The 24,236-nt window shown below is 44.5% G+C and overlaps 2 protein-coding genes across 2 annotated transcripts in view; one reads left to right on the forward strand and one right to left on the reverse strand.

Moving 5' to 3' along the window:
- The first annotated feature begins 3,372 nt into the window (after positions 1 to 3,372).
- Positions 3,373 to 9,609, forward strand: RNF34 (ring finger protein 34). The gene is made up of 5 exons (XM_085321093.1): positions 3,373 to 3,592; positions 5,015 to 5,404; positions 5,722 to 5,790; positions 6,018 to 6,219; positions 7,673 to 9,609. The coding sequence occupies exons 1-5, from the start codon at positions 3,389 to 3,391 to the stop codon at positions 7,858 to 7,860; spliced, it is 1,053 nt and encodes a 350-aa protein (XP_085177219.1). The 5' UTR covers positions 3,373 to 3,388; the 3' UTR covers positions 7,861 to 9,609.
- A 1,029-nt stretch (positions 9,610 to 10,638) lies between these two features.
- The window catches only part of KDM2B (lysine demethylase 2B), a 108,448-nt gene continuing 94,850 nt past the window's right edge, over positions 10,639 to 24,236 (reverse strand). The window contains exons 12-20 of the mRNA XM_085321044.1: positions 19,695 to 19,781; positions 18,888 to 19,148; positions 17,863 to 17,901; positions 15,614 to 16,287; positions 13,968 to 14,131; positions 13,310 to 13,471; positions 12,949 to 13,050; positions 12,406 to 12,624; positions 10,639 to 11,903 (exon numbers count right to left, since the gene is read on the reverse strand). Of these exons, the coding sequence (XP_085177170.1) occupies positions 11,722 to 11,903; positions 12,406 to 12,624; positions 12,949 to 13,050; positions 13,310 to 13,471; positions 13,968 to 14,131; positions 15,614 to 16,287; positions 17,863 to 17,901; positions 18,888 to 19,148; positions 19,695 to 19,781 (1,890 nt within the window). The 3' untranslated portion in view covers positions 10,639 to 11,721. The remainder of the gene's footprint in view (positions 11,904 to 12,405; positions 12,625 to 12,948; positions 13,051 to 13,309; positions 13,472 to 13,967; positions 14,132 to 15,613; positions 16,288 to 17,862; positions 17,902 to 18,887; positions 19,149 to 19,694; positions 19,782 to 24,236) is intronic.

The following is a 24,236-nucleotide window of genomic DNA, read 5'->3' on the forward strand; positions in this document are numbered from 1 at the left end:
CCGTGCGCTGACTCAGCAGCCGGGCAGGGCCTGTCCCCCCCCGCCGTTCCCGCACAGCGGCCGTTGGCGCGCGCCGGGCCCCACCGGGCGGCAGCGGCCGGCGGGGGGGTTTCGCCCCGCAAACGCTCCTGCTCGCTCTGTCGTTTCATTTCTCTATAGTTATTTGCGTCCCTCGTTTCGGCAGTGCCGGCCTTGGAGAGGGAAAGTGAATAGATAAATAAATAAAGGTTTCCTTGACCCCAGAGCATTAGTCACAGAAGTTACATGGCTGTAAACAATTTCGGCGAGGACTGAAAAATCCCTGCTGCAGCTGTTCTCGCTCGGCTGGCGGCGAGGCCGCGTCCCTCTCGCTCGGCTGGGTAAGGAGCAAAGACAGAGCCTCCAGCTGCCTGGCGGTGGGTGTCTGCCGGAGAGGACCCTTCTCCTCGGGTCGCTCCGTGCGCTTAGAACTGGGAGCGGGACCAGAGGAGCTCGAAGGGAATTTCTGTGCTTACAGGACACGTTTAAGTTACGGAGAGAGAAAATAGCTGATGGCAGCTTGTGAGAGGGGAATAAGCAAGTCGTGACTGGTATAGTTAGAAATGGCTTTCTAGTACAGAAATTGCCTAAGTCTTAATTCTCTAGTGTATTTCYCTTGTGTCTCGTGTCAGTGGTTTTTGGCATGGTTTCACTTATTTTACAGAGCGATAAAAAGTACTCTAGACASTGTAATTCAATTAAGGTTAATGACACTAATGCTTATAAAGAACGCACAAGTGATTTAGGCTAAGGAGAAGATGAATTATGCCCRTGTTGCCTTTCCCTTTACCTTGAAATGACCAAATGCTTAAGGTAGGTGTAATGGCATTTTCTGGTTGATARTTACAGTATTCATGTATGAAAAAGAATAACATTTTTTTTCCTCAAATAAATACTTACTTACTGCTGATAGTGATGTAAGAGTTGTTGTTACGGGTTATTGAATGATGTCTAAAAAGCAACTGTTAATCAAGCAGGTAATGACAGCAGTAACAACTAAGTTACGTTCGTTAAGTCACTGTGTGTCTTCCTCCTGCTGTGACCCCCTGAATAGACTGTAGTTCTGTAGTGAAACAAGCTGGCTTCTGAGGGTACTGACAGATGCTTTTGGTTAATCATTTTATTTTTCTATACTTATTTGCATACCATTGTTTTTTAATCTTTTAAATACAAAAGCCAGCTCATCAGTTTTTAAGAAATATGTCAAGAATTAGAGTAATGTTTCTGCAACTGACAACTTTCCTTTAAGATGAGAAAAAAATGTTTTTCAAAACTCCAAGTTTTAAAATTTAGAGTTCTCTTGGGTTAAGTCTATAGTTCTTAGATTCTGTGTCTGAACTTAATTCTTGCCTAATAAACTACAATAATTCGTTTTGTGTGAGAAAAATATTGATCCATTTCCATTTTTTGGTGCTGAAAAGTAGAAAATAAAGCTAGTTTAATGACAGCTTGTTATTGGCATGAAAGTCCGGTTGCACAGTTCATCTGGAGTCCATTTGATGTGTATCTGTGAGATCTGCCATGTGAGAGGGATACCTGTGTCTTCGTTAGGGGTCAGGGAAGGGCCATTGCTTGTTTGTCCTTCTTGCTCTCCATTCAAAGAAAGCTGAGGAAGATTTCCTAAGTGTGGGTGCCCACTACATAGAGGTTTTTTTCTTATTATTATATCTGGGATGAATTTTGCTCTTGAAATGCATGTGAATCTAGATTAGTGAATGTAAATTGTTGCATGTGTGTCTAATTTTATTAGTGCCTGCGATGTTATGTGTGTAGTACAGCTTTGAAGAAAAATGACAGTGTTGAATATTCCACTGGTATTGCAACRCTTCTAATGTCAGTTCACAGCAATGAAAGTGAAATACCAGGTTGAGATAGGTTGGAAAGATGCTTCTTAAGGAATATACGTGAACATGCTRTTGTAAACATGCTTAATCCTATGGCATTGTTTCTCATAGCTTGTTTCTAGAGTAAGGACTCTTTTCTTGCCTTTTGTGCTCAGTGTCTTGCAAGAAGAATTTCTGGAGTATCCTCAATGGCTGTGTGTTAAGTTCCCACAAATATAACAGCTGCATAAATGGTGTTCAATTTGGGGAAAATAGGCAGTTTAATATAGAAACTAGTCTAGTTAATACAGGAATTAAACCACTATCGTTAGTGAGGTGAAGAGCATGTTATGTTTGGTTAAGGTTTTACAGCAGGAGTAAGTCTCAAACACAATCTTTTTAATGTCTTATGCTTTATAAAAAGATGTTGTTCTGGAACAAAAAAACAGAACAGCTTTAACTAGAGTAGTTAATAAACAAAAAGTAGGAAGAGAAATTATGTTTAAAGGAAGTTATATCACTCAACTTCCTTCCATAAGGAACCTAGTGCACTTCTGTTTGGTATTTTGTTCAGTAGGTTTCAGTGAGCCACCTGACAGTGATTAAACACTTGACCTGAACAGCTTGTAGACCAAGTTCCAGCTTTAAGTAGAATATGCACTTCTTGATAGAAAATCTAGGACAAAGTACTTTCAAGGATAAAAAGTAGTAAGCTAATATTTATATATGTTATTTAGACTTTTTATAATGTTTCATTTTATGATTAAATTGTAAGAATCAAAACTGAAATCCATACAATATGGAATAAGTTTATTTGAAGTTATTTTCCTTTTGTTAARTGTTTTGCAAGACAGTAAAATAGCAGGTCCAAGAAGATCTTGAAAGGCATTTAATTATTGGAGAAACTAGACCCTTGTTTCTGGTAAAGTTCARTTTGTTACTCTGAAGTTGGAAGAGCTAGAAACTTTTCTTTAGGATAAACAAACACAAGGTAACAAACTGAACTTTACTAGAATCAGTGGTCTAATTTCACTGTGAGTCCTATAGGAACTGAGCTAGTGCTGGAGAAGATTCAACTGGGGGCAGCCCTGCTCTAATTAGGATAAATTGTTGTATCACTGTGTCTCTCTACTTTCAGACTGTCTCCTTCTAGCCATTTTTTGGGTTACCTATGGTGGGCTGTTAGTCTCTTCCTTCTTTAGTATGCTTTATTATTGCATTATCTCCTCAAATTCTTTACCCTTTTGGTTTTGTGCAGGACTCTGCTAGAAAAGGAGTTATGAAAGCAAGCTCCTTGTGCCTGCTTTCRCTTGTTGAAAGCAAATCTTACCTACTTTGGTTTGCAGTTGAGAAGTGGAGATTACTGCGCTTGTTATAGATGTTCATGTATTGAATTCCTAATGCTTGGGGAATTCATGCAACATGCTTTTGGGATGATGACAGATGGAGTGGCGTAGCTCTTTAATAGCAAGTCACACATAATACGGGTTTTAAGATACTAATTTCTTTATTTGCCTTGTGAATGTTTTCAGGCAGGAGCTACTTCCATGTGGGCTTCCTGCTGTGGATTGCTGAATGAAGTCATGGGTACTGGAGCTGTTCGTGGCCAGCAGGCTGGCTTTGGTGGAGGTACTGGCCCATTCAGATTTGCACCAAATACAAACTTTTCATCATATCCATCTCCAGCTGCAGGAGGAGCTAACATAGTTTGCAAAGCCTGTGGACTTTCCTTTTCAGTTTTTAGGAAAAAAGTGAGTATCTTTCTTGTTACGTAGTATTTTTACTAATATCAACTACTCTGCAGGCATATTGGGAGATGAATGTATGTTTTCCCCAGATGAGGAAAACCAAGGCAGATAGCCAAGGAGAGAGTAAGTGCCTTATTCTGAGGTTACAGGAAATTAATGTCAGACAGGATTAGAAGTTAAGAGGTCTGATACATCYCATGCTCATTAATCAGTGACGCGTTAGATCTGATCTGACCTAAAAATTAGCTGATTCTTATTTGTAAGATACACGTTTTAATTTTAGAATGTTGAATATCAAAATAAACCTTCCAGTGTTTTTGAAGATAATACCAAATGTAGTTGTGGGCTATTGGAATGAACAAACTGGATGATGGAAAAGCTAAAAGCTCACAACTTAGTATTACTGCTTCTTTCTGTTRAATGCTAGCATAGTTCTGTGCGTTTCCTATCCAGGTTTAGTTCTATGAAATGTCATTACACTGTAATGGCCTCTTGCTTTGTTTGGAACCAGGTTGGTGGGTTAATGAGGCTTCCAGATAATAATTTTAACAGTTTGGATTTTATTTTCTATGTAACTTGATTGTCTAGTGTCATTATCTTGTCCACTTAGTGACCTAGTTCTCTGTGGCTCGTTTGGATAAACCTGAAGCCTCTTTCTTCCAGTCCTGTATTTGGTTTCCCCTTTCCTCTTACTGCAGAATTCTGTTTGCACAGCAAGCACAGTGTGAAAGTAATGGTTGTATAGGGGTATTTTCTAAAGTGAATATTTACTAAAATCCTGAAGAATTTAGGTAAAGAGGAATTTGGGTTTATTCAAAGTGGATGAGAAGATCATTTTAAATTGCTGCTGAAAGTCGTGCCTATTCTAGCTTCTGTATATTGTAGTAAATCTTTTGAACAAAGCTCTCTCCAGAAATGACACCTGGGCACTTAAGGATTATTTACCTGCTGTCTGGATCTTCACATTTAAGACTAGCTTTTTTTTTTTTTTTTTTTCCCCTTTCAATCAACTGAGAAAAAGTATATTCTCTTAAGTTGGGGATTGTACTGTTTTACATGTGTGAAAAAAGCAGTGGCACTTAGTGTGTGTTCAAAACTATTTTAACATACCATAAAATTATGTAATTACTGGGTAAACTGCAGTTTAGGTGCTTTGTTCATAATGTTTTGTTCATTAGGGCCTCAAATCAGCTTTCAGTATTGCTACAAAAGCTACATAAAACTTGAGCACTTKCAAAACTATTTGACAGGGCAATTTTATGTACTTAACAATTTTGGCATACATCATTTTTAGAATTGATTGAAAGCGTAAAATCAATAGTAAATGTTGTAGTCTGAAGAAGAAAAGAGCAGGCTATAGATTTGTTTTCTGCCCCAGTAAATATCTCCCATACAGCTAACTAGTTATTTTGTCTTTCTACTTAGCACGTGTGTTGTGACTGCAAGAAGGATTTTTGCTCAGTTTGTTCAGTCTTACAAGAAAATCTCAGAAGATGTTCTACTTGTCACTTACTACAAGAAACAGCATTTCAGCGACCTCAGTTAATGAGATTGAAAGTAAAGGATCTGCGTCAGTATCTGATTCTCAGAAACATACCAACAGATACTTGTCGGGAGAAAGAAGACTTGGTGGATCTTGTGCTGTGCCATCACGGATTAGGTTCTGAGGAGGATACGGACGGTGGTAGCTTGCATTCTTCACGGTCACAAACTTCTGCTTTTTTTACTCATCCATTTTCTATGTCTGTATCAGTGTCTTCTCAAGGAGAACTTGCAAACAGAAGAGGAAGCACAGGAAATGGAACGCCTTTACGGGTACAGTAATTCAAATGTGTTTTATGATACAGKTTTTTTTGTTCTTAATGCAATGCTTTGAAACTAAACCAAAACACCAGTTGGGGTAGTTGGAGTGGTAGGTGAAATCCCTTTCTGTATCTCTGACCTGAAAATGTAATATTACCAGCAGCTTAGATGATGGAAGTGAGTTAAATCCATAATGACAAGTAGCAGTTAAAGCTTTAAAATGTTACTGTCATCTGTTATCAATTTGGTGCAGTAAGGAAAATATTTTAGAATATATATATATATATATATATATATATATAATTCTAATTAGTTTTCTCTGTACACAGGGACAAACTGAAACATCTTTGGTAAATAATGAAGAAGAAGAGGAAGAAGAAGAAAGTGCTGAAGAGCAGGTGAGAGAAGAACTATCCAAAGAATGTGTTTTTAGCATGTGCCACTGTAAAGTACTCTGGCTTCAGAATTCAGCATTTCTAAAAACAGATATTTGTAAATAATTGCTTTAAAGAGAACAAAACTTTGSCCAAGTTGCAGCTTAATGTAGTCTGCAACAAAGCAGAACAAATCTGGTACTCTAATTACTAGGAYGAAGAGTTAAAAACATACAATTGATGCGTTTCAGACCCCTGGATTGTCCAGAAAGCGAGCGAGGGCATCTTTGTCTGATATTTCAAGTCTGGAAGACATTGAAGGGTTGAGTGTTCGGCAGTTGAAGGAAATACTTGCGTGTAATTTTGTCAACTATTCAGGATGCTGTGAAAAATGGGAACTTGTGGAAAAAGTGAGCAGACTATACAGAGAGAGTGAGGAAAATCACAAAACACGTAAGTTTATATTTAATTAGTAGTTCTTAAAACAACTACTTTTCTGGTCTCCACTGGCTAGTTCTGCCAAGAAAAGGACTTGGCACATCAGTTTCAGTGCTTTACTGGAATAACTGGAAGGTGTTCTTTCACAGTTGGAGCTGCATCTGGAGTAGCTGAACATACTACTTGTTAGTAATTAAGGCTTTCAAGGATTCTGTCGCTTTCTGTTTTTTTTCCCCCCCCAAAGCGTGGACACCTCAGCTTTCATAACAAAGGTAAGTTGCACAACTGAAAACCAGTTTCTTGGACAACGGCTGACCACATCCATGTCCTTTATTGGGTTTCACAAGGTATTGGTGGGAGAGCTTCTGCAGCAGCTTTCTCCAGGCCAAAGGAATTCCGTTCTTGTACTGCAGTACAGAATTAAAAGCTACAGTGGCAGAAATCCAAGTTCAAGTGGTTTGGTATCAGGGAAACATGGATTTATGAGGTGCTTCTGTGGATGCAGCTGACTGATTAGTAATCTTCTAACCTTTCTTACAGTGAGTTTCAGTCTTTAAGCTGCAGACTGATTCCTGTGAACCAAGTATAATTTGCGAAACATCTTTTTGATGTCAATACAAGCTTGAGAAATTCCTGCCTGGCTGTGCATTCCTGCATCTGGTCATTGCTGCTGTTGTGCAGTCAGGTGGTAAAGATCAGGGAACTGTGGAGACTGGAAAACTTACTTGCTGTGGGCTACTTTACAGCCAGATTGTGACAGCACCAATGTTGTTGCARCTGTGCTAATCAGGTGTGAAATAGTCAGCTAATCAGGTGGGAAATCAGTGTAGAGAAGGGTTTGGAAGATGATGGCYGCACACTGTCTTGAGTAGGGACTGCTGCTGAGTGTCGAAACATGGCTTAAGTGAGACTCAGTCCTGTCAGTTAAAAAAAAAAATCTAAAAACTATCTGAAATCAAACAGGACTTTTTCCACATGCTCTTACAGAATACATATGGCTGTTAAAGGGGCATGTTTATTTTCCATGAAACTTGACAGGCTTTTCCCACCTCTGTCACCTTTACARCTTGCTTGCTTAAGGAAGGCTTCCACTTCTTAGTTTGCCTTACTCTGTACTACCACGTTTAATCTTCTGATGAAAGTATTCTTCCAAATGAAGTGAAAAAACAACACGCTCTGAATTTTGATGCAGCACATTATTCACTGTTGCTAAATTTGGAGATGGTTTCCAGTCCCRAGTATAAAGAATGAAGCAAAATAGYGAATGTTACCCTAAGGGGTTTCAGCGGTGTTTGTTTTTGAGAACATGGAATAATTCTCAGTCAAGGTTCTGTGGGCTAGAAGAATTATTGTACACATACTGCAGAACAAATTTATGCTAAATATGTTGTCTCTATGGTTTAGTGGATGCTGGGGCTAGAACTTAACTAGGCCGGTACAGTCGAACATATGACATGTTGCCTTGCAGAGGGGGAGAAGATGCAGTTGAATGACAACGACGATAACCTGTGCCGGATCTGCATGGATGCGGTGATTGACTGCGTCCTGCTGGAATGCGGTCACATGGTCACTTGCACGAAGTGTGGCAAAAGAATGAGCGAGTGCCCCATCTGTCGACAGTACGTTGTACGAGCAGTGCATGTATTTAAATCTTAAATGAAGACCAAAACCTGATTTTGTTTTTTCTAGTCACCCTTTGACTTYCAGGATTTCTGTGAGCAAGAGTACTGAAGCTTGGGGCATATGGCAGATTTTAGATCTCAGAATAAACCATAACATTTTGAACATCAGGATATAGAAGTTTGTGAATTGCTTTTCTACAGTGTACTTAATCTTACAGTTGGGCAGTATGATGCCTTTGTGTATAGTAATAGGGCTGCCTGACTTAACTTACCTTATAAAACCACAAACTGTTCAAGTCAAACTGTTTACAGCTGACCTAGAATCACTTCTTGCTCTCTTCTGAAGAATATCACCTCTAATTATTGCATTAAGTATTCAATAAATGGCYAGGAAAACACCTTTGCTTGACCATATTGTTAAGACTATTACACTGTCTAGTGCATTAGAAGCAATGAGTTTATCAGTTGAATATTCAGCTTTTATATAATAGAAACATGAATTCATCAGGTGAATATTCAGCTTTTATGTAATTAAATATAGAATGTAACTGTTCTGACACTGTTCCTGCAACAGTGTTAACAGTCTGTAAAATAAGATTGTAGAAAGCACTGCCATTAACTGTATCTGCACAGAAGTTCTTAGGCAAGGTATTTTTTTATGCTGACTGCTTCATTCATTACCTGTGTAGTGTCTTGGCCATTCTTTGTAAATGGACAACGAGCATAGTCATCTTATGCATTCTGTCATGGGGCAGCCGCATACCAAGGAGAGAGAGATATATATGTATATCTTTTTTTAGTTTAGGAGTAAGGTTTTTTTTGTTTTTTTTTGTTTTTTGTTTTTTTTTTAAGGGTATACAAAAACATACTCTTGTAGTCCTTAATAGCCATTCATGCCTATTGCAACTATTAATCTACATGTGATGATTGTACTTTATGTGCCGACAACCTGATGTTACTGTGAATACTAATCAGGGTCATGAAACTACTTGCTGCTAACATTTGGAATGTATGGTATTACTAACCTTAAACACACAGGGTTTTATTAAGGCTAAGGGAAAAGAAGCATGGTATTTGTTTAAAACGYGTAGCCAAGGCTGGGCCACGCTTAAACAAGCTCTACCCCTTAAGTTGCTGCGTGACCGGCCATGGGCCGGTTGGGTTCTGGCTGGGCTTCTTACAGCGGCAGGGGAAGCGGCTGCTTGAAGCAGCCCTCAAGACTGCAGCAGGTGCTCGCTCCGTACTGCGCCGCTGCTTGCAGCTCGGGGGGGGGGTCTCGATGCAGAGACCCCCCATCCTGTGGCTGAGGCCCTGCTGAGCAGCTGGGGACAGCAGCTGCAGATAGTGGAAGGATTCACTAATTAATAAAGGCAACTGCAGGTACTTTAGCTATAACTTAAAGAAATGCAGTTGCTTGGCAAAGTAACGGAAATAGGGACAAGCAATGCTGTACAACATAGTCCCTGAGAATTCTTAGCTCTGCTTTATTGCATGTCCTTCCGGCTCTTTTCCTTAGTGTGGAAAATTAAGTTGGCTGCCAGGCTTAAAAAAGAGAAGGTAGCTCCTCAAACCAAATCCACATCTTAAAGACAGTGCTGGTTATTTTTCAGAAGGGAGCAAACCTCTTAATGGCTTTATTTTTTAAAAGTAACTTTTTAAAGTACGTAATTCCTAGAATCTCTGTTCAGCGTGTGGTAAACCAATGAAGAAAAACATACTGTACACATAATTTCCATTCTGATTATCAGCCACACAAGTTTATTAAAGATTTGTGATGGGTTTTTCCAGGCTCTGTGTCTTTTCTTACCTACCTGTGACTACTATTGATTCATCAACTCAGCCTTGAGCTTTAATGTTCTTGAAGTCTATAGCTGCTCTAGGCCTACACATTTATCCCCCTTCCCCCCCCCAGTAAAAATGTATTGGTGGATGTCAGTTTTGAGGCACTGGATAAAGTGTGCATTGACTGCTCTGGGKGACGATGGAGCCAGGGGCTCCTCCTGTTAATCTGTTTCTTCATCACTGCTAGAAACAACTTCCTTCTCAGAGCTCAGAACCAAAAAACAGCTGYAGTGTCACACTGTTACCAACACATCACAACTTATCTGCCAGTGAGCTTTTATCACTGCTGTTAGTCCTGCTTGGTTTAAATAAGCTCATTAATTCAGCTCACGCAGTATATGAAAGGGACGTRTGAGACTAGTAGACAAGACCCTTTTCTCAGCTGGAAGCATATACCTTGTTTACCAGATCAGGCTAACTGTACTCACCTCATACACTAACGCCTTAAAGCTCATCGAGGGGGGATACAGGTTTGCAGGCTACAGCAGAGGGACACTGGCATCTCAACAGGAGTAAAGGCTGTAGTAGTGAGAGCTTTTTTTTTTTCCTCCTCTCTCCTACAACCCATTTAACTATCAACTCCTGAGTGGCAGGAGGCAGTTTGGMAGCTTCAGTGAAGTTGTTTGAACCTTACACAACTTTACTGCATTCCTACTAGAATAAGACAAGCCCCAAGACAGGCAGGTACAGCTCCTCTACCCACAAGCGGTTACAATTGAACTATTTACTATTTCTTCTTCACATACACACTTGCAGTAGAACAACAAGCATCAATAACTTGCCTGCACATTTTCCCCACGCACCTTGACAGCAGTAAGAGAACCCAGGTCCTCACCTCACCTGCTGGTGTTGCACGTCAGCATTAAATACACACGGTGAACATAGGAGCTCTAGTGAAAAACACCGCTCCTCAGCTAGCGGCTGGAGACCGAGCAAAGCAGAGCTAGAACAGAAACCCTCGTAGACTGTGTCTCTTTTTGTACAATTGTTTATACAAATTCAACAAAGGTAAAACTGCATCAGGAAGGTCTACGAAAACAACACCTTACAACAATGGCACTTATGAATGCAGAATTTTACAATCAGGAAATAACCATGTTATAAACCTTAAATGAGAACTCAACTCACACTTCAAAGAAAGAGAGACTACGGTTGACCATTTATTCTACTGCTGGACTCACTGTATAAATTAATTTTATATTGAGTACAAGAGCTCATGCTACAGAGTGAAACCCTCCTATGTGCAAAAGCTGAAATTGGAATTTTTAAAATTTTGAGAAAAAGGTGATTTCTATACAGATAAAACTTGGCAAAGTGTTTTACTTCAACTATAATTTACACCTTATTTCCACAACATGCTTATGTCACTTCTGAAGTATACAAAGCAGGATATAAACTTCCATTAAAACATGCTTTAAGTTGAAAGTATTAACCTACTTTTCCTGACCTGGGCACGTTTGTAGATAGATACTGTCTACGAAGTATAGGTTAAGTTCTCTCCTACCATAAGTAAAGATAAAAATTGGCAATCAAAACCAAAACACTGGTAATGCATTCAAACATTGCATAAATAATTTTTAAACAATTTTTGTACAAAAATAGTTCTGCATAATGTAAGATGTAACAAAACAAAATGTGTTAAGAAGGCAGAAATGCAGTGCGTGGTCCACTTTAATGACACCAACTTTTTTTTTTTTGTTTAAGAAATGAAAAGCAGAAATCAAATTTACACTACCAAGCACATGCTGTGGTACTTTAAATAACAGTATTTCTTGGAGATCAGTCGTCTTCCGGGTGTGAACAATTATCACCAATAACAGTCGCCTTATGAATTTGCATAAGAGCCAGTGCAGGACATCCCAGGTAGACTGAATTAGTGGCACAGGTTGAAATTCTTAACATGGGTAGTTTAACGTCGTTCTCTCCTTGACAAGAGTTGTAAAATCCAATCGTGATATTTTCCAATATTCCAAGTTCCCAATTGAAAATAAAATCCCTACATGTTCTTAGTCCCTTCCCTCCCCTTACCCCAGTATTTACATGTGTCCTTTAACTAACTCAGTTTTTGCAGAAGTTTTTCTTCCACTTGCCCAAACTGAACGCTTACTGACATTTCTGCTATGAACTGCTCACAGCCTTCTTTTGTCACTTGCTTGCAGTACCTCAAGTCGATCTGACAGATGTTTCCACAGCGTTTGAAGTAAGACAGGCACTGGTCAGTCACCTTATTGCAGTCTGCCGAGAAACCACAGRGAGAGAAATTTAAAAGCACGCCTTGACTTGTTTCTCAGCACAAGGATGGTCTATGCTGACTGGGATACCTCCTTTTTGCTCCTCCTTCACTGCGCTGACAGTGAAATCACTAGATTAAAACTCCCACCAGCCTGATGACAGTTCTCTGATCCCCCTGACCCTGCTGCRTAACTAATAAGATGGAGCAAAACATGACAGGAGCGAGAAGCAGCAGTTTAAAACTCCCCTGTGGAGACAAGCAAGGTACAACACAGGGCCCCTAACAGGGACGCGCAGTAGGAACGTCAGCTGGTGGAGGGCCCTGGGAAGGGCTGGGCAGCTGGAGATGTGTTTTACACCAGCAAAACATCTGACTATCGACAGGGAAATTCTACTGGGAAGGGAAAGGGGATGAGTAAAAACACTTCTGCTAATGATTATTTCACTCAAGCTTAACAGATAGGCAATCCCCCTCCTCCTCCCTCCTTGTGTTTGTGCTCCACACCTGATAAACTAATTTCTGTTAACGAATCCCGCGTGGTGGTTCCGACTGCGGTCAGCAGGTTAATAGACTGATCTGTCACATGATTACAGTAACTGAGATTGAGTTTGGAAAGCAGAGGCATGTGCCGTATGATCAGTCGTAAAGAAGCATCCGTAATATCCAGACCAGCCAAACGCAGTTCAACGATGTTCCGTAGTTTACTCCGGTTGTCAATCTGACCTGGAAAACGAGGGTGGTAGGTCATTTATAAAAGTGCCATCCAGTATTGCAAACATTTGCAGATCTATATGAAATGCACTGTAACACACAACGCTGCTGCCCTAAGGTAACTTCAGACGTTTTTGCCTGTCTGTCGCTTTGGAGGGGTATCAGCAGGAACACTTTTCTATTTTTGGGCACAGGCGCGTGGAGAAAACCACCTCCTGGTATCAAAACAAAGGGGCAGAAATAACTGCAGGGACCCAGCAGAATTACTAGTCAGGAGTAAGCAGTAGGCTGTGCAGTGCATGCCAGAAAGCAGATCTGATTTGCTCAAAATTTCACCTGAGCTGATATCCGGGCGAATGTGGCATGACCCACAGAACTGCTCCTTCCCTGAACTGGAAGAAAGTGTTTCCATACTCTCTAAAGTACACCCGTTGCAGCCTGAAGAGAAGAAAGTCAGACAGAAAACCAGCACAGTGGCTAAGACGACTGTTTAAGCAGCCAGAGAACACAACTTGTCACCCAGTGGCTTCCAGCAAGGTGTTGCAAGTCACTATGCTTYGAACACCTTGCGCACAGAGCCCAGAACCCAGCCCGTGCTGTCGCAGGGATTCTGCTCGTGTCCTCCAAGCGGGGCCAGCAGCGCAACATGCCACCGAATGCATCGCAGCTCCCCCGGGTGCTCCTCCCGCCTCGTTACCTGGCCGGTTATCTGTGGGTGGTGACAAGAGGTCTCTCATTTGTGCGTCTTTCAATCCTTCTGCCCACTGCACATCCAGAGTTCGGAGTAAAGGACAACTGGAACTACAAAGTGCCGACACTGCTATCCATGAGCACCCTGATAACACCAGGTCTCGGAGACCTGCAGAAACAAAAGAAATTGGAGCACTTGGCCCAGCCAGAGACGTACGCGGTGATCTTAGCTACCACGAGCAGGTTAGGTTAAGCCCCGTGCTGCTCTAATGGGCCATGCCAGCGCTCCAGGRTAAGCAGGGGCACGCAGGAAGCCTCCTTCTGCCCACTTCTCCATCTAGCTCACGGCCACAAACCTTGTTACTGCGGGTGAACAGTTCCCCAGCACCCTCCTGACGGCCCAGCTTGCTACCGTGGTTAGTTTGGGTGCTTTCCACAACCTTACCTGTTGGCTAAGGCCTGCCCCACATTCGTTTTACCTAGAAAGTTAAAGTAGTTACAACRTAACTAGTTTCTGGCCCATTGTAACTTGCTGATGCTTCATTTCTACCCATCTACTTATCTCCTAGGATACTTGGATCCCTTCAGACATTCCTCAGATTCCTCTGCAGTTTAGATATCAATTAGTTTGCTGGAGCAGGTGAATTGGTCAAAATGTCACTTACCTGGGAGTCTGTTGATAAGCCAGCTCAGCTGCTTTTTAGATATATTTGTCCAGCTAAGATCAAGGGTTACAGGCTGTCTCCTAATAATGCCACTAAGCATAAGTGGAGTGATGGATTTACAATGGTTTAAATCTATTTTGGTCCATAATCTTTTGTCACAGCACCTACCCAAAAAGAAAAAAGCCAACAGCTTAATTTAGTGCTTGYTTTGATCTCTGCAAGACCTTAAAAGGTAACATTAGAAGTACAGGAACTACTTCATTTAACTGGAAATAACAAAAATAAGGCTGAGCGGTACTAACGTAGTAAGCACACCAACAGACAGAGTGCTACGTAAGTTTGAAGTTTCTCCAATCATGCAATAGAATATTGATTTATTCCCATAGAACTATGAATGTCAGCAACTTAGGATCCTGTTCTAAGTCATCACAGCCTTTGTTAAAATCCATTTTCTAGCCATGAGACAAGTGCCACGTCTTCTTTCTTACCTTCTGAAAACAAAGATTGGTTTTAAATGCTACTCTCCTCACTTCTCCCGAGCTGTCTTTACCTAGCCAATAAATTCTGTAAAACGTTATCTCCCATCTCCCTTCCTGTTTCRTGTCTTTTTGTTTTATGCCTATCTACGTATCTTATGTGTTAATATAAAACACTCTCTTTATTGTTTTTAAGGGCAACAAGCAAGAAGTCCTARCGGGTTTCCAAGATTTTGCATTTTCTCATTTTTCCATTAGAAAATACTGCATTTAAGTGGACAAAAACAATTTACCACCTTTCTGTGACACCAAGGAACCCATGGAAGATGGACACCATGCACATCTTTTTGCACTGAATTATCAACTTCAGTCCTTCTGTCATTAACCCAGTTTGTTACTAGACTGTGCCAGGAAGGAGTCTCTACTATTTGCCCATCTGTGTGCACATTACAGCTGATAATCTGAGATGACAGAAAACAAGATACTTTACTGCAAGTTCAACCAAACATGTAAATCTGTCCACTAATGCTTCCTGCTCTGTTACAGTAACAGACTGTGTCGATCTTTACACTCTGGTATCCAGAGCATCAGACACGTTGCAAGTAAATACAATAATTAAAGGATTCTYCGTCAGCTTTGCTAGTACAGAGTAGAGCGAAGAGGACTGCTCCCTCCAAGTATCCTGCATAGACAATAATAAGACTAGAACTAAAGAGAATACTGAGGGCATCTTCACTGTTTCTTAACAAATATTTAATAGCTGGACTGAAAAAATATATACATCAGCCTCATTAGCAGTTAGCAGGTCCTGAGGAYGGAATGACACCAAGACTTAGCACAACCTAGAGTGACCGTTCCAGCAGCCAAAGGCTGCGGAAAAGGCTGCGAGTGCTCCTGGGCGTTACAAAGCCTGAAGCCTGGCACATGCACCCCGCTGTCCTTCACACGCACCCAGCAGAAAMCCTGGAATCTGCTGTCTCAAAGAAAGCTTGGCCAAAAGAAAGGCAGGTATTTTTCTAGACACTGCTGGTCACCCTTTCTTCTTGGGCTTGACAGAGCTGCAGTGACACCCCGCGCACCTAGGAGACGTTAGTGCCTCTGGTCACCCATTTCCCTTACGAGTCCATCCCACTGCGTGTTAGCTCTAGCTCCGTTTCCAGCCCTCCTTACCATCTGTTCCAGGTCTTGCAAACTCTCATACAGATGCACAAGTCTCTATGACTGAGGTAGCTAAAGACAGCCATCCAGACTTCCCTCTGCATCACGTGTGCTGCCCCATCATCCAGGGGGAGCGAGTCCGGAGGGGGGCTGATGGGGGGTGGCCGGATAACGTGCCGTTCCATCTGAATGCATTTGGGAGGAGAGAGCGAAGGTGGTGGCCGGGTTATTCCCCGAGGTGTGCTTCGCAGGCTGGGGATGAGCTGGTGCCTCAGCTCCCGGGGAGTCCCGTTTAACCCTTTGCTGAACCTATGGAGTCTCTCGTTGTTGTTCAGGGCACGCTTAGGTTCCTCATTCTCGCTCTCAGGTTCAGATTTGATGGGTTGGTGATTCTCATTGGCAAGGCTGTTCTCGGTTTTTTGGATCTCCTGGTTGAGCTCCTTGCTGAGCTCCTTGCTCAGTTCCTTATTGGGAAGCCGCCTTTTCCGCCTCATCTTGAACTTCTTCTTGTCCCTGGACTCAGCGCTCTCCGTGCTGGGACCGGCAGTGGGTGAACTGGACCGTGACTGGTCGCTCTCCTTGGACTTCGGAGGTGCTTCCGGCAGGTCGTCCTCAGGCTCCTGCTTGAGGCGTCGCAGAGGTTTGAGCATGGCAGTTCGGTCATCGGGAGCCTTCCACGATCGCCGCTGAAAAGGAAAAGACAAGAGCTGACTCTTCGGGCAAGAACGTGCTCAGTGACAGTTCACATGCTGTGCGTGGGGTTGGGGTCAGGCTGCCCTGCCACACGGGGCCGGCACGCAGCTCAGCACAAGAGTACGCTCGCCGGCCAAAGGCATCCAGTTCAAATGCCATCGCAGGGACGACAGCARGAGTCCAGCTATTGGCCTCCGGCACGCTGGTAAATACATGCATCCCCCACGCATAATCCTGTAGACTCAAGGACCTTGCTCGTTACGCAGCAACTTGCCTACAGAAGACTAACAGCACCCCCCAGCAGGCCAGAAGAAACCAGGCTTGGGACAAATTAGTGGTTCACTGGGTAAAGCACCCACTTTAAAAGCTGGCTGACATGCATTCACGGCCTTGGCCAAGAGGCGAAGCTCCGAGACATCCTGAACTGCAACCACTGCCTCGTGCTGCTGCTGCGCTTCTGTCRTGGCCCTTACTTACCGCTGGATACTCGCTGTCTAGTTGAATTATGCTATAGCTGCCCCTTTACATCCTACAAAGTTCAAATCATCTTCTCAAAGCTTCCCTGCCACCTCCTGCACACGCAGGACGGGGGATCTGACCGACAGCTTTGACACACTGCTCATCCGATGAGACCTCGCACTGACACGGTCTGCACCGCAGCGCAGGCTGACGGGTTAGCCAGCACCGTCCTCCTGCCCTGCTCCCAACAGCGAACCACGCTTCCCTGGCTCATCTTAATCTAATCTCACTTTGACAGGCACCAGAGAGAAACTTAAGAGATGTATAAACCAAAACCAAGAAAGACTTCAAGTTTAATCTGAACACAAGCAARAAGTTTAATGTTAAAATGAAACAGCATTGCTAAGTGAACACACTCCTGGTATCAGCAAGCCTATGCTTCTGTGGTAAACTAGCTGGATCAAGGCAGAGGATGTGCTCCTACGCCTCAGGCTGGGGCACAGGACAGAGCGCAGAGCACCCTGCCTTTCGAGGAGGAGGTCACAATAACTTAATGGCAAGTTAGAATTGAAAAATTAAAACATCAGGTGACTGACAGCTTGTAGCACCCTCCTCCCCCCCCCAGGATACTGAAAACATGCGTAATTTAAAGGCATGAGACTTTTGTCATGATGCCAGACTGTGAGAGGTAATCAGTACTCGCGCCAGGTCCCCCACAGCTCCCCAGGGTGCCGGGGAGCCTCTGAACGTGCTGCGGTACGAACCGCTGTGGGTGTGCTGCAGGGGCAGCGTTCAAGCACACAGTGAGAGCAGAACGTCAGTACTGAGCACAGATTTGTATTCCTTGGCTCTTTAAATCACAGCTTACRGCTCTATTTTAATACAGGACACCTGAACACAAGGCCAGCACTCCATGGCACAGCTGATCTGGAGCGTGAAGGTTTACACGAGAGAGAGTTTCTGTAATTTCAACAGGTAAATGGGGCAATAAAACCGCCCGCAGTGACACAAAGACATGACTGAGAGAGAAACTGGCTCACAGTACAGTTCACGTAAGGAAGGGGGGTTAAAAGAGATCAAAAACACATCCATTAAAAAAGGCAAAGTACCTTTTTCCTGAAGAGTTTCTCTTCTTTTCCAAGTTTTAGCTGTTGGAAGAAAGAAAAGTAAAAACCCCAAAACAGGACATTTGTTGTGTTGTCTGTTGAGGAAAGCACCGTGGGTTGCCAAACCTTCACGTGCTGAGGTGTTTTCATGGAACAATCCCGGTGATCCATAAACACTCCGGAGAGTCCACAGGGACAGGAAAAGGAAAGCATGGCCAGAAACCAGATATGCAGACACTGGAATCATGAATTTTGCTCTCCCGCTCCACCAAAGCGTCCCCAGACCCTGCACCTCTCGTACTGCGGCGTTCCCACTGTCTGGCCTGGAACGGCAGACTGCCGGTTCCAGTGAGCTACGCTCGCAGCGCACAGCCAGCCACTCATCCTGATTTTAAAGCCATCATATATTTAGTCACGAGTGAAGCTACATCTAGACCCTCTCTTCTACCTCTGCAATCCAGCCTCTCTYTATTTCCTACGGAGCACATTTTGCAATCCACATGACAAATTCCGAATGCCCCTGCTCCAAGAGCTCCGACTGATCAATTCGGGGAAAAGCCGTCTACACTGCCGCTGTGAGCGGCTCCTCCCCTCTGCAGGCTACTGAAGGTGTCACTTCCACAGCTCCTCTCATCACTTCTGGGTATTGTACAGTTGTGGATCAAAAAAAAGCTGCCATACGCCTCCATGTGGCTAAAGATGAAAAAGCTTCCATTACAAATTGATTTTCACCTTGTTCCTACTCCAAGTGTCTTGTAGGGATGTCTATTTAAAGTGGGTTTTCCAGCATTATGAATAAAACAACAGCCGTAGCCTAGTGTTTTCGGCCTCTGAGTACCCACCCGAGCCTTGCTATTCAAACTGTCCTGTTAGACTAGTGGTTTTCTGAAAGGAAAGGAAAACGTCGCCGTTTCTTTTGAAACGGTCCAGAACTCCAAAATGAGTTAAAAGCCCAAAAGCAAGAGACAGGAGCCCCAACCAACGTGCAGGCACCCGGGTACGTATATAAAAACAGCATTTTACCATACCCGTTTTCTCATAGCGGGTTCCTGGGGTTTCTCAAATTTCCTTTTCCTTCGCAGATGCGCCTCGTCCGACTTTCTCCTCAGTATGGAGTCAACTTGAACCTTTTTGGAATGTTCCTCGGATTTCCGCCTGGGAGTCTCCTCGCAATCCCCTTTCCGCTTTGCGGCATCAGTTACTTCCTTATTGTCTCTGTTCATTTTCTGCTCCTTCAGCAATGAGCCTGGGAGATTTGATGCGTATTTGAATCCTGGTCCGCGCTTTTGCTTGTACGCCAAAGAGACACAAAACACAAACAAACTTTATATCTTACACCTTTGCCGGCCATTGAGAGGTTAAGCTGCCTCCATCACTAGTGGTCTGATCACTTTGTAACRGACACAGTGATTAAAGAGGAGTTAGGGCAGCAGTAATTTTAACCTTTATAAAGTTACTTCTTATAACCACATGTTTTTTGCAAACTGAAACAGATGCTGAAACTAGTGTTTCACTAATCACAAGAGACACTTCAGGTTTCATGTGAGAAAATTTTACAAAATCCGGAAGAACTATTTTCATCTTAGAAGTTAAAACGCAGCAGCGCACAGAACTAACCTAAATATTCCCCGGGTTTTGGGTGAAGTGTTAGTATATGAAACAGGACTATGTAAGAAACATTAGGGATGAGAAAGCCATCAGCTTGTTTCCTTTGACTCAACTGAATTAAGTACAAAACCAAAAGCTGGTATAGGGCAAAATTACATCTACAAGCCAGAGGGAACGTTTGAGATTCTGTATCTCGTTCCAGCATCGCTTATTCCCATTAAACTCACTTTTCCAGTTTTCCCTGCATGGTTGCACTTTGGACACTCCCAGCAGTTCGGCAGCTCGTCGTTCACCACACCGTCCGATTCCTTCACCTGCGGAGAGAGGGGCCCAACTCGACTCCCGCTCGAGGACAGCGCGGCTCCCGCCCGCGCGGGCGCCGCCGGGAGGGCTCGCGGCTCTCCCCGTCGCCGCGGCCCGTCCGCGGGCCCCTCCGCGCCGACGCGGCGCTCGAGCGCGTAAGGCCGAGGCCGATCGCAGGCCGACACGCGGCACGCTCCGCTCCCGCGGAGAAGCGGGCTGCGATCATCCCCTCGCGCCTCCGAGCCGCGCGCAAGCTCCGGCGAGCCGCAGTCGGATCTTTTGCAAGGCAGGGCTCTCTCCCCGCGCGCTCAGTCTCGGGTACGTTTATACTCTCAGGCATTTTTAGAAGCAAAGAGCGCTGCAATCAAGCGTTCTCTAAAAAACGGCTTCCTCTGTGTTTCAGAGCTAACAGTCCCACGCATCCAGCCCTCGGGTCCGTATGCAACAGGAATGGCAGCTGCCAGGTCAGTTAGAGAACAGGCAAACTTTAACTGGTCACATAAAGACATTTTTAAGGCTTCTCACGGCCACGATCATCCAGGTACTATAATGAAGAGAAGTGCCTACTACTTCTATTTTATTACCACTGAAGGAYTGTGGTATTTTGCTTTTCGAAAAAGCACATTACGCTGCAATTAAAAGGACAGTCCTCCCTACGCAGTAGAAAAGCTGGGTTTGTTTGTTACTTTCCAAAGAGGAGATAGGTGTTTTTGAAAAGAAATTTCTGTGAATGAAACTGAAAAGTAGAGCTCAGCTAAAAACCACCCTCCACGCAAACGCGTACACTCACAGATGGCACATTCACATCTTAAGGGTTCAATTATATTTTTAGAAAAAAGMTTTAGAGGGAAAAAATGTTTTACTGCTATTATAGAAAAGAAAAACGTGACTGTCGAGACAAGCAGCTGGGCAACAGCAGCACAATCAGGGGCGACTGCAGCTGGCACAGGCATGGCCAAAGACGGGCCGATTTTTCAGGTTTCTGAACCGTTTCCCGGCTCGGCGAAGACGAGCTGCTGGGCAGGAGCACCCCTGCGCTTCGCGGGGATCGGCTGCCTCCGTCCCCGCGCCAGGCACTTTCACCATCGAGCGAGAGTGACGACACGTCAGTCTCTCTCAGTCTTCTGGAGTTAACAAATGAATAAATGAAGTGGGCAGAATTTAAATACTGGTTTTATCACAACTGTGTGCCTTTGAACCTTCTTTCCCATGGCAAGTGTAGGATACTCCAGGAGGAGTTGTATACATCTCTGCCTYGGGGGAGCAATTCCTGGCCCCAGCCCAAGTTGGGAACAAGTTATTTCCCGCACTGAATATAGAACAAGCACTACCAAAGGGGAAGCGTTGCAGCTCCATCCCTTCTGTGGAGTTTAAGGAACTGAACAGATGTGAGGAACTACCAGCAACCTGATCAGAGGCACACAAACCCGCCCCGAATCTGTCCCGATCCCTCCAGGCTGGGCGGGAGCCAGTTCTGCGCCCTCGCTACACTGCTGCGGTGGGGGTCTAAGCCCCCGCGAGGCATCTTCAGAAAGGCACCTGCAGGCCGAGGCCAGCCACACGCGAAGTCTAAACGTGAAGGTGAGCAACTACGAGGTCTTCCTCTGGGGGAGCGCCGAGCCCCCGGGGCGCTGAGCCGCCACCCCGAGCAAGGGCCACGCGTTCGGCAGGGCCCAGGCCRAAATAAAACAGGCAGCGAGACGCACAGCGGCCGGGGCCACCGGCAGGAGCGCAGCTGCGCTGGGGAAGGTCTCCGTATTTCTGCTGTCCTGCTAATGCACCTGAACATATTAATCTTTTTCATCAGTATCACTATTTCCACTTAAAAGATGAAAAGGAAGGAGCTCCTACTGGGGGAAGCACATCTCCTTTCCTTAAAGRAGCGGCACCGAGTACTGCAGTCGCTCACCAATGTTGATCAACGTTATTAGCAATTTGCCACGTAGCAAGAAAAACTCATCAATTTTGGTTTAACTCAAATACTTTAACAACTAAGACTACTCCCTCTGCAGATCTCACTGGCTCCCTCTGGAAACAACGTGGGCAAAGCTGCGGTTGCAAAAGCATCACCATTTCGTAAGAAACTCTTCATCAGAACAAGCACTCGTGTTAGCATTGTATTTTCAGGAAAAGCAGCAGCGTGTCAGAAACCACTCCGCAGCAYTTCTCGGTCCGTGGAAGAGCCCGGCTGTCCCTGGGGCAGCCCCAGCCCGAGGACGTAACGCGGCCGGGTACCAGGGCTCCCTCAGCGAGGGGCACCCAAGGAAGCACCTCACGGCCGTGACTGCGGCAAAGCACAGATACACCCGAGCTACCCTTAAACTGCAGCTACCCACTGCCCAAACCTGCCATTCAACTCCAGCTACAAAACCCGCTCCAGAAGCTGGACGACTCGTTCCCCACAGTTCTGGTTAATGCATTCCCACCAAAGCTAGCTCAACTATTAGCCAATGGTCAAGGACAGATAAACACATCCACAAATGCTCAGCRAGATCACCCTGTGAGATTGGTTTTTTGATGGAGAAAACCCACCACAAACGTGCACAGCCAAATCAGGAATTTAGAACTGGATGAGCTCCAAACCAGGAGTTTGCCCTGGAGTAGGAATTACCCTGGGCACGTGCTGAACTGCTCCATGAGCTTTGGAGACACCTCAGAGGTATTGACCATGCAAGGGAATTCTCTCCATGTGGGAATAAGAAACTAGAAAAAAACACATTCATTCTTTCACTGATCCAGTTTCTTCTAGTCCCCCCCAAAAGTATGTTTGCCAGACAAGTTTTACTGGAGCTGACACCCACAGCTCACATGTGTTACTGCCTATCTACTGAGCAGGGCAGGGAGGGATTTTCTCTTGGGTGGTGAACAGAGGCAGCTGCCCAGGTACTGCGTCTACATTCAAGGGTGTCTCCCACAAGTGTTTTTGGGGCTCCATCCTCTGGTCTTAAATCCATGTCAGTGGCTCAAACAACATGTAGACATAACAYAGTAACCGAGTCTTTAATCCTACAGAAAATCATGGAAGCCAGGAATAATCAGCAAAGTGGTGGTGGTGGGGAAAATCAATGGAAAGGCTCCATTTTCCTTCTGCTCTTCTCCTGCRCAGTCTCCTCTTGCTTTCCAAGAATTCCAAAATCCTACTGGCAATGGTGCCCTTTTGTCCCATAAATCCTATCAGTTATCCCATCCTTCCAGCTTGCCAGAAGCTTTGGGAAAGACATGCAAGGCACACCATGAATCTCCCACTGTTCAGTTTTCAGAAGCAACATTGTTTCTAGTTACCAAAACAGCACTCAAAACACCACCTATGCATAAAAGAACAAACAGCACTTGCTTGATTTCACAGGTCTGACCCACATCCTGTGCAACTAGTCCCAAATATGGTACAGGGAGGGGAAATCGTGCTTGAATTGCCACTAGACAACAATCCTGTCCTCTGGACCTGACCGGGAAGTGTCACTGAGACAGCAAAACAAGAGATGGGGGAGTGCAGGGCGCTTTTGGGAAGGGCTAGAATAGTAAGAGGGCAGCTACAAGTCGGGACTGAGGCACCTCTGAAACAAAGCAGCTCTTTCCCCTGTTCTACCAAGCTCTCGACACCTGGTTTGAAGCAGAGCCAAGCAAGCACAGCTTCCTTTCCGAACGCCGCTGTGGCAGGAGCTGTGGGCACCCCATTCCCCACGGAGCAGGGAGACAGCCAGCGTTCTGGTTCGCAARCTACCTACTTTCTGCTCCGATGAATCGATCGCACACAGAGCGTCTGGTGCAACACAGCGCAGGAACGACGAAGGACGAGGAGAGCATCACCTCGGGCCTGCACAGGGAGCGAGCTTCCCCCTCCCCGAGATCCCGGAGGGGCCCGAAGCTCCTTTCTGGGGCACAGTGTGTCAGAACACATTTGCTCTAGCAAATCACTTTAACCATAAACAAATCAGCAACAGGAAATGGCTGAGCAGCTGAAACACAACCAGCTCTGGAGCAGAGAAGCTTCCAAATGCTCACACACAAATATATGCCCCAAACAGCACTTCTGCTACCAGCAAAGGAACTAGCTGCTCACGTTACTCAAGCCGGCCAAGGGCGAGCTCTCCTGCAGCCTGAAGCTCGCTCGGTTTGTTCTCTAGAGTTGCTGGCAGCATCTTTAAAGCCAGCGGCCTCTGAATGGCACATCCGTGCCTGGACAGACACATACAGCAAACTGCTCATTCGTGCTTTGTGGGCCACAGGAAGGAGCTACTGATATGGGGGGTTGCGACCCCCAACTCATGCAAAGCTACAGGCAGATTGTAGTGTCTTCTGGAAACAAGTCAGTGTCAAAACATTAGCTGAGCTTTCTGTCCCACCTGAGACTCACTTCCTTAAACAAGAGTCAGACAAAAAACCCTGCAGAACATTTGCATACAAGCACATCTCCGAGACTGTCCAAAGCAAGAGCCTCTGCACAGAGGGCTGCCGCTTACGTCAGG

The sequence above is a fragment of the Rhea americana genome, unplaced genomic scaffold (genome assembly GCF_003343005.1).
Source record: "Rhea americana isolate MKP2758 unplaced genomic scaffold, rheAme1 scaffold_68, whole genome shotgun sequence".
In the NCBI taxonomy this organism is placed as follows: Eukaryota; Metazoa; Chordata; class Aves; order Rheiformes; family Rheidae; genus Rhea; species Rhea americana.